The sequence below is a fragment of the Salvelinus fontinalis genome, chromosome 31, assembly GCF_029448725.1.
Source record: "Salvelinus fontinalis isolate EN_2023a chromosome 31, ASM2944872v1, whole genome shotgun sequence".
Taxonomy (NCBI): Eukaryota; Metazoa; Chordata; class Actinopteri; order Salmoniformes; family Salmonidae; genus Salvelinus; species Salvelinus fontinalis.
The window spans coordinates 12,992,929-13,003,256 of NC_074695.1; the positions used below are offsets into that span (position 1 = coordinate 12,992,929).

A 10,328-nucleotide genomic window follows, 5' to 3' on the forward strand; every position below is an offset into this window, starting at 1 on the left:
GTGCCCCCCCCCCCCCCTTTACGCTGCTGCTACTGTCATATATGCATAGTCACTTTAACTATACATTCATGTACATACTAGCTCAATTGGGCCGACCAACCAGTGCTCCCGCACATTGGCAAACCGGGCTATCTGCATTGTGTCCCACTACCCGCCAACCCCTCTTTTACACTGCTGCTACTCTGTTCATCATATATCCATTGTTACTTTAATCATATCTACATGTACATACTACCTCAATCAGCCTGACTAACCTGTCTGTATGTAGCCTCGCTACTGTATATAGCCTGTCTTTTTACTGTTTTATTTATTTACTTACCTATTGTTAACCTTATACCTTTTTTGCACTATTGGTTAGGGCCTGTAAGTAAGCATTTCACTGTAAGGTCTACACCTGTTGTATTTGGCGCACGTGACAAATAAACTTTGATTTGATTAAATATGTATTGTGTTCAGGTTTGGTTTGCCCCCTGCTGCACCTCCAACTTCCACCCCAGGTCAGTGTGAATCTTCCAGTCATTTTCACAGTTCTCATGTGTGGTTTTAATTTTTTTTAAATCCAAGAACCATAACCTGCAGTCAGTTTATAAACAAGTGTTGAACAACCTCATTATCACAAGTAATTATGTTTTCTCCTGCATTTGCACTCTGGTTTCAATGAGTGTTTCTCTCTATCAAAGGTGTTACTGTGAATAAATCCACTGTGAGTAATCCAAATATGTGATAAACAGTGACCTCCCCTCATTTAAATAATGTGAACCAGAAGATTTAATCAAACATCTATCTCTGTGTTCTGTGTAGGCGGTCAGCGTTGAACAGCTAAAAAAGCGAGCAGAGCGATTTGGCGGGAACGTTTCTTCAGTTTCCAAGAAGGTGAGCGCCTAGGGATAGGGCAGCTTCTATCCTCCCTGGACAGCTTATTAGGTACACCTATCTAGTACTGCCTTAGACCCCCCCCCTTCGCCTCCAGAACAGCCTGAATTCATCAGGGCTTTCTAAAAGGTGTCGGAAACATTTCACAGGGATGTTAGTCCATGCTAGTGCGATAGCATCACGCAGTTGTTGCAGATTGTACGGAGGTACATTCATGCTGCGGACAGCCTTTTCCATCTCATCCCAAAGATGCTCAAAATACTTTTGAGTTAAATCTCACTGAGATATTATGTTATCCTTAACCCTTATGCATCAGGTCCCAGCTAACAATACTGCTATTGTGTATATGCACCGATTCTACATGATCCAGTCCTTCACCAGGTTCCACAGAAATGGAAGTACTTTTGCACACTGACAGCCTCCCTTGCACAATTGTGTCTTGTAAAGTTTTAATGAAATCTTATGTGAAATGCATAATGCGTAGCACTAACAAGACACCAGTTTTGATCAAAATGTTTTAAAAAATTAATCCCAAAGTCATAGCTCCAGCAACACTGTTCCTGGCTGCAAAGGTTGAGGAACAGCCCCGCAAGTTGGAGCATGTTATCAAGGTGACCCATGCATGCCTCAACCCTCAGGACCCTTCACCAGACGTCCGCAGTGATGTAAGTCTCCATGGTCTGACCACTCCACTTCAAACTCACTATGACACTTGCAGTGTGATCCTCTGACCACAAACTGATTGTGTAGATCCAGTGTTCTACCTTTTTTGGTATTTTTAAACACCCAAAGTACGTACTTGTGTCAATATGCATGATGGTAGTTGCATCATAACTGTTTGACATTGATTTCTCCGCTTGCAGGCTGTTGGTGTTTATGATTATTTCTTTTTTGATTAGATATTGCTTTATTTGATACAAGTTCTGGCAAGAAACGAGCAATAACATTTCATGCAACTTGACTTTAAAGTTCTTGATAACATTTGAAGTGGTCTTGATATCTTTTGTGAAAAAGACATAGCTCCAATACATTCTCTTTCACAGGTTGTGCCTCACCAGCTCGTTTTCTCCCGTTGTGCTGTTTACAAACACACATGACTGGCTCAACTGTTCTGGGGAACTACGGTAAGCTTCGTCATGTGACAGGTGCAATGAACGCAATCTGCTTTATCTCTTAACGTGTTGACTGAAGTTATTAACTTAAAGTAGCTACAAATTTTCAAATAGTCAAACTGTGTGAAAATGCCCTAAAAAAGCCTAAGGTCAGGTCCGTGAACAACACACACAATTCAACTTTACATGTCCCATGTTTACTGTACTGTGGTAGTAGCAAGATGCACTCTAGTGCCCCCTGTATTCTCTGCTTGCCATCACATATTTTGCCCTAGTCTCAGCTGACTAACCATGTTGACACTTAACTGTATCGTTGCTGCTTCAGCACCTGTTGCTCACCTAAAGTATGTATTTCCCTTCCAGAACCACTAATGAACAGGATAAGGATCCACGTGTTGCCGTCATGCTGGGGCCGTTTGTCCCAGACTGCCCGTACCCAAGAGCCCAAGGCCTGTTCCTTCACCCAGCGGCCCTGCTCCCAGCCCCGCCTGGTGGGAATTCTGCATCAAACACGTCCTGGAGGACAAGAACGCCCCCTACAGACAGTGTAGTTATGTGTCTAACAAGAATGGCAAGCGCTTCCCGAATGCAGCCCAAGGTTGAAAATAAAGAATGGTGAGTGAAGCAACTTGGATATAAATGTCTTCTATCCAGCTCTCAAAACAACAACTACATGTTGTATGTAGGCTTAAATTGGGGAAATCCCTTGAAGTGTATCAATGAAGAGTCCTTTTCAAGTTTGTTTGCCATAAATACATTGGGAATATCTGCGCCATCTGTGATTCTCTGTGACCTTAGATCTTATCTGACCTGTGACTCTTATGTCTACGTTCAGGGTGACCTTCTGCGTGGAGCACTTTAGGTGGAATGCCATGGCTCTCCAGGCCCAGTTGAGGAAGGCCTCATCTGGTCCCTCTCCTGAGGCCTTCCTATCTCTGCTCAGTGGATACAACTGCACTGAGACCCATGAGCAGGACAGTGGCCGCAGTGAAGCCAGCCTCATCCTAGGTGTGAAATGTTTCTGCACCATCTTTTTTCTTTCTACACATATGCATTGGCAACATATTTTAACCTCCTATTTTATTTATCAGAGACCATGCACAACAAAATGTGTTGCACCATATTTAACAGCTCATTTTTTACTCTCTGGTGTCCTGATAGCTGTTCTTTTTTATAATAGTTGCTATTCCAGGTAAATTGGAGCATTTACTATTAAGTGCATGGTCCCATTCCTGTACATTCCTCCACTGCATTGAGCCAAGTCACAGTCCAGGGGAGCGGATGAGGATTGTCTGTCCAGCTGTCCTCATCTACAGAGTGAGGGTGAGCAGGGACCACTCGCTCTTGACCAGACCTGTAGTGGAGACCCAGACAGTGAAGCTGACAGCATTGACCACAAGGACCCTCTTAAGTAAGACAGCAAATATTCGGATACTGTGTTCTCTACCACATTACATAGAGTTGAAGTCGGAAGTTTACATACACCTTAGCCAAATACGTTAAACTCAGTTTTTCACAATTCCTGACATTTAATCGTAGTAAAAATTCCCTTAATTAGGTCAGTTAGGATCACCACTTTATTTTAAGAATGTGATGTCAGAATGATAGTAGAGATAATGATTTATTTCAGCTCTTATTTCTTTCATCACATTCCCAGCAGGTCAGAAGTTTACATGCTACCAAATACTAATTGAGTGTATTGCCTTTTAAATTGTTTAACTTGGGTCAAACGTTTCGGGTAGCCTTCCACAAGCTTCCCACAATAAGTTGGGTGAATTTTGGGCCCATTTATCCTGACAGAGCTGGTATAACTGAGTCAGGTTTGTATGCCTCCTTGCTCGCACACTCCTTTTCAGTTCTGCCCACAAAGTTTTTTTTATAGGATTGAGGTCAGGGCTTTGTGATGGCCAATCCAATACCTTGACTTAGTTGTCCTTAAGCCATTTGCCACAACTTTGGAAGTATACTTGGGGTCATTGTCCATTTGGAAGAGCCATTTGTGACCAAGCTTTAACTTCCTGACTGATGTCTTGAGATGTTGCTTCAATATATCCACATAATTTTCCAGCCTCAAGATGCCATCTATTTTGTGAAGTGCACCAGTCCCTCTTGCAGCAAAGCACCCCCACAACATGACGCTGCCACCCCCAAGCTTCACGGTTGGGATGGTGTTCTTCGGCTTGCAAGCGACCCCCTTTTTCCTCCAAACATAACGATGGTCATTATGGCCAAACAGTTCTATTTCTGTTTCATCAGACCAGAGGACATTTCTCCAAAAAGTATGATTTTACTTTTTTTAAATTATTACTTTCTTAGCTACAGTACACTTTCTTAGCTACAGACCTCAACCATTTTATAACAAGCATGTCCAGAGATACAACCTCTCTAATCATCACTCAGTGCCTGGGCTTACCTCCACTGTACCCGCACCCCACCATACCCCTGTCTGCACGTTATGCCCTGAATCTATTCTACCACGCCCAGAAATCTGCTCCTTTTATTCTTTGTCCCCAACGCTCTAGGCGACCAGTTTTGATAGCCTTTAACCATACCCTAATCCTACTCCTCCTCTGTTCCTCGGGTGATGTGGAGGTAAACCCAGGCCCTGCGGGTCCCCAGGCACCCTCATTTGTTGACTTCTGTGAACGAAAAAGCCTTGGTTTCATGCATGTTAACATCAGAAGCCTCCTCCCTAATTTTCTTTTACTCTCTGCCAACCCTGATGTCCTTGCCGTGTCTGAATCCTGGCTTAGGAAGGCCACCAAATATTCTGAGATTTCCATACCCAACTACAACATTTTCTGTCAAGATAGAACTGCCAAAGGGGGAGGAGTTGCAATCTACTGCAGAGATAGCCTGCAAAGTTCTGTCATACTTTCCAGGTCTATATCCAAACAGTTTGAACTTATAGTTTAAAAAATGTATCTCTCCAGAAATAAGTCTCTCACTGTTGCCGCCTGCTATTGAACTCCCTCTGCGCCCAGCTGTGCCCTGGACACCATTTGTGAATTGATCGCCCCCCCATCTAGCTTCAGAGTTCGTTCTGTTAGGTGACCTAAACTGGGATATGCTTAACACCTCGGCAGTCCTACAATCTAAGCTAGATGCCCTCAATCTCACACAAATCATCAAGGAACCCACCAGGTACAACCCTAATTCCGTAAACATGGGCACCCTCATAGACATTATCCTGACCAACTTGCCCTCCAAATACACCTCCGCTGTTTTCAATCAGGATCTCAACGATCACTGCCTCATTGCCTGTATCCGCTATGGGTACGCGGTCAAACGACCACCCCTCATCACTGTCAAACGCTCCCTAAAACACTTCTGCGAGCAGGCCTTTCTAATCGACCTGGCCCGGGTATCCTGTAAGGATATTGACCTCATCCCGTCAGTCGAGGATGCCTGGTCATTCTTTAAAAGTCATTTCCTCACCATCTTAGATAAGCATGCTCCGTTCAAAAAATGCAGAACTAAGAACAGATATAGCCCTTGGTTCACTCCAGACCTGACTGCCCTTGACCAGCCCCATAACATCCTGTGGCGGATTGCAATAGCATCGAATAGTCCCTGCGATATGCAACTGTTCAGGGAAGTCAGGAACCAATACACGCAGTCTGTCAGGAAAGCAAAGGCTAGCTTTTTCAAGCAGAAATGTGCATCCTGTAGCTCTAACTCCAAAAAGTTTTGGGACACTGTAAAGTCCATGGAGAACAAGAGCACCTCCTCCCAGCTGCCCACTGCATGGAGGCTAGGTAACACGGTCACCACCGATAAATCCATAATAATCGACATTTCAATTAGTATTTCTCAACGGCTGGCCATGCCGGGCAACAGCCCCCCCGCAGCTACTCGCCCAAGCCTCCCCAGCTTCTCCTTCACCCAAATCTAGATAGCAAATGTTCTGAAAGAGCTGCAAAACCTGGACCCGTACAAATCAGCTGGGCTAGACAATCTGGACCCTCTCTTTCTAAAACTATCCGCCGCCATTGTTGCAACCCCTATTACCAGCCTGTTCAACCTCTCTTTCACATCGCCCGAGATCCCTAAAGATAGGAAAGCTGCCGCGGTCATCCCCCTCTTCAAATGGGGTGACACCCTAGACCCAAACTGTTACAGACCTATATCCATCCTGCCCTGCCTATCTAAAGTGTTAGAAAGCCAAGTTGATAAACAGATCACTGACCATTTTAGAATCCCACCGTACCTTCTCCGCTGTGCAATCCGGTTTCCGAGCCGGTCACGGATGCACCTCAGCCACGCTCAAGGTACTGAACGATATCATAACCGCCATCGATAAAAGACAGTACTGTGCAGCCGTCTTCATCGACCTTTTAACGCAGAGACTGCAGGCCTTGTGTACTCGGAACAGGAGGTTACATTTTCGTCAAGGGCTTATAGAGTGGAGGGAGAGAAGGGCGTGTTTCATAGTTTATAACCCATGTCTCTTCACAGGGGCGGGCCACTGATTGAGCAGAGCTCTAACCTTATAAAAACCCAATTTTCTAATTTGGAAGCTAAAATATGGTCCCGTGTGGCTCAGTTGGTAGAGCATGGCGCTTGCAACGCCAGGGTTGTGGGTTCAATTCCCACGGGGGGACCAGGGTTCAATTCCCATGGGGGGACCAGGATGAATATGTATGAACTTTCCAATTTGTAAGTCGCTCTGGATAAGAGCGTCTGCTAAATGACTTAAATGTAAATGTAAATGTAAAATTACATTTAATCTTTTCACAAATAGTTTCATATTCAGATATTTAAATTGCACAACAATTCCTTGTGAATCTGATAACTAGAATGTGTAGACTTTCCCAGATACAGTTTATGTCGTCCTGTCATCAGTCATAATGTCTCAGATGACAACCGAACTGACATCATATTTAACTGGTTCTATTGCCGAAATATGGTTCCTTCCCCCCACTTGTTTGATGTTCCCAGACTCTCTATGTTTAACAAAGGCTATTCAAGAGTCCTTCAGTAGAGTCAGAGAGAGAGAGAAGAGAGGGAAGGGAGAAAGGTATTTATGGGGGGGGTCATAAACCTTACCCACAGGCCAACGTCATGACAGGAGTTTGCCTCACCAAGATTTACATGCTAAAGTCGCCACTAAATATCTACTATGGTGTGTACAGTAGATGTACTTCTTATAGGATACTGTAAGAAGTCTAGTGAAACTGCTGGAGTGTTGAGAATGTTACTAGCTTTTATTAAAATTGGGTAATTACCAGTGATGTATATAAACCCTGGATTGGTTTTTGCTATGTATTGGCTATTGAGAGGCGTTGAAAACACCGGTCGGCCATATTGGTACTCCCTGGGTTAAAGCATTCCTCCATAGGAATGAATGGAATTCTACAGTATTTCAATTAAATGACATGTATTTAACTATTCTGTAGTGGGGACATAGATTTCAGTAATCTCTAAAAAATTATACTTCAGGGAAAAAATGGTTTTGTATGTTTAGCTCACATAATATAATTTAAAAGTATGCATTAAGGTGTCTGTAATATGATAAACGTGTCACAAACAAATGTAGTCATTAATAAATGAATTTCTATTGCTTCCAAAATATTTTTTACAATATAATAAAATGCCTTATTAGTCATCTAGTATAGCCTATATATAAATCATTGGTGATTACAGACTCACGTGTGAAAACTCGTGCTAATAAGTGAATAGCCATCTTAAAATACAACCTGACCCATTGCATTTAGGCCAATCTGGACTCAATATGTCCCAAAGTAGTCCTAATGATTCTGGGATTTACCCTCAAATAGTTGCAGCTCTATTCTAATGAGGCTATTCAGTATTAAAATATTCTGACAACCCGAGCAATAATGATCAAATCTTGCCAGAATAAACAGTGAATAAAATACCACAACACTCTTGATGCATAAATTCAACAATCTGAGGAATAATAACTGGAATACAGAGGAAGTTGTACTGATTAGTGAAGCGTTTCTGTGTCAACAGAACAATGGGTCATACAATGCTGTTAAGAGAGACTACTTACAAGCAGGAAAAATGGCAGGAATGTAAAGTTATAAAGATTACTGGGGCGCTTGTGACTCCTAAATTCACGCAGCTTTGTCCTCCTCCCTTTAGAACCATAAAAGTCAGTGTAAAAAAAAAAGTATTAATATTTTATGGTCAAATTGGGAGACTGTTTAAACAATGTCACCATTCAGAGCAAAGATATATAATTACTCTCTCCTAATTTTCTATTTAATATTCCTAACTTAACACTTACATCTAAGAAAAACTACACATTGTAAAAAAAATGCTTTTGTCTTTTTTAGAAAATAAATGCATTTAATAGCTCAATGTGATTCAAAATATTGTAAGCAAATGCAATGTATGTCCAAGTAAACATGTGAATTCTCTTCAGTTATCACTCTCGCTGTGAGGAGAGGTGTTGGAGGCAGTTCATGAATCGGCGCGGGGTGTCCCACTCTGAGCCAAAGTGCTGAGCGTCTCATTGTCAGACGACAGTTCAGCCAGATGTGCGGCCATCTCGCTCTGCTTTGCCTCAACAACGTCCTCCCGAACAGACAGCATTATCTCTGAGACGAGTCTTTTGGATGAGTCTATATTAAAGATAGACTCCTTGTCTGAGCTGTCCACCGCTCTTAATGAATAAAAAATACATTTAATTTGTGCAGCGCTTTTCATAACAGAGTTCTCAAAGCTCTACGAAAGCTCTACAACAATAAAAACATTTAGAATCAAGGCTGTTCAAATATCAACAGTGGGCTAAGTGTTAAAAAGCTTTTCAGATTAGGACTATGAGAAAGACAGTATTACCTTGGCCTCTGGGACTCTGGAGTTGAGAATTCTCCCTCGAATGATGATGGACTGGTCGATCGCATTGTCTCAGTTGGGAAATGAAAAGCATCCCTGCAAACTGTGTAAATGTGCATCTTTTTGGGTGGCTCCTCTGGAACCTTCCTAAGGCGAAGCACTGGGCGCCGTGGCAGCCTCACCTTTGGCTTTCCCTCTGGAGGAGTAGGGACGAGGCCAGAGACATTGAAGACTGATTTGGAAGAGGTCAGGAGGGATTTGGACAGACTGTCTTCTTCGTCTGTGGAGGAAATTCTTTGGGCCTCTTTGTCAATAGGGATATCGGATCGACTGGAGGGAAACTCCAATGAGCTCCGACAGTTGCTCATGGCATAAAGTGAGGATGATGCAGAGACATCCTTTTGCAACTGTGTCAGTTTCAATTCTGTGCCGTATGAAACTTCCTTTGAGGGTGAAGTAGGCACACCAATTACGGAGAGAGAGTCAATGCTTCTACTGAGGTGAGTAGCATTTTCAATGTCTTCAGGATTCTTCAAAGCATCAAGGTAGGACATTGACAGGCATCCTTTGACGGGCATGCAATTTTTTTATTTTTTTTTATCTTTATTTTAACAGGGAAAACAGACTGAGACCTGGATCTCTTTTACGGCTGTGCCCTGTGTAAACATGTTGACATGTACAGTTTTAGACATACAGACAAGAACATTTCAAAACATACACAATTCAACAGAAACAATCACAGACAACATCATATTGATCCTCCATAAACATTTTAAAATGGGCAAGGGACACCAGAGTGTCTAACTTAAGTTGGATCTGCAGTTTGTTCCATAAATAAGGTGCAAAGGAACTGAAGGCAGTCCTACCCAACTCTGTGGAGACCGCAGGAGTCTCTAATGTAATCCACATCTGTGATCTGGTTTTAAAATTAGTACATCTTGTGGAAATTAATGATGATATATATGGAGGTAGTTTTAAAAGAAGTGCTTTATAAATAAACAAGAGAGCATGTTGCTCTCGCCTCAAAGATAGAGAGACCCAACCCACATGTTGATATAGGATACAGTGATGAGTTCTGTAACTATCACCCGTGATAAACCTGAGTGCACAATGGTAAATAGCATCCAGTGGTTTTAATGTGTTTGCCGATTTATGCATATAGATAATATCACCATAATCTAAAACGGACAAAAAAGTAGCCTGCACAATTTTTTCCCCTATTTACAGAGGACAGACAAGCCCTGTTTCTGTAAAGGAATCCTATCTTGAATTTGAGCTTTTTTCCCAATTCAGTAACATGTTTTTTAAAAGAAAGCCTATCATCTAACCATACCCCTAAGTATTTATATGCAGAAACCTTATTGATTTGAGTACCATCCAAGCTAGTGATTACAAACGTGTTTCTAACTGAGAGTTTAGACCTAGAAAAAAACATGACATTTGTTTTCTTAGCATTTAAAACAAGTTTAAGCTGTAAAAGAGACCCCTGTAGTATCCTAAAATCAGACTCCAACTGCATTAAAGCTTGGTCCGCTGTTG

The 10,328-nt window shown here is 42.3% G+C and overlaps 2 protein-coding genes across 2 annotated transcripts; one reads left to right on the forward strand and one right to left on the reverse strand.

The window, feature by feature from the left end:
- The first annotated feature begins 58 nt into the window (after positions 1–58).
- Positions 59–6,504, forward strand: LOC129829559 (uncharacterized). The gene is made up of 8 exons (XM_055891328.1): positions 59–497; positions 681–703; positions 802–873; positions 1,417–1,538; positions 1,917–1,997; positions 2,349–2,600; positions 2,821–2,993; positions 3,166–6,504. The coding sequence occupies exons 4-8, from the start codon at positions 1,492–1,494 to the stop codon at positions 3,486–3,488; spliced, it is 876 nt and encodes a 291-aa protein (XP_055747303.1). The 5' UTR covers positions 59–497; positions 681–703; positions 802–873; positions 1,417–1,491; the 3' UTR covers positions 3,489–6,504.
- Positions 6,505–8,145: 1,641 nt separating this feature from the next.
- On the reverse strand, positions 8,146–9,364 carry LOC129829569 (uncharacterized). The gene is made up of 2 exons (XM_055891349.1): positions 8,793–9,364; positions 8,146–8,616 (listed from the first exon to the last, which is right to left on the reverse strand). Exons 1-2 carry the CDS (start codon positions 9,341–9,343, stop codon positions 8,415–8,417), a joined length of 753 nt encoding a protein of 250 aa, XP_055747324.1. The 5' UTR covers positions 9,344–9,364; the 3' UTR covers positions 8,146–8,414.
- Between the last annotated feature and the right edge of the window lie 964 nt (positions 9,365–10,328).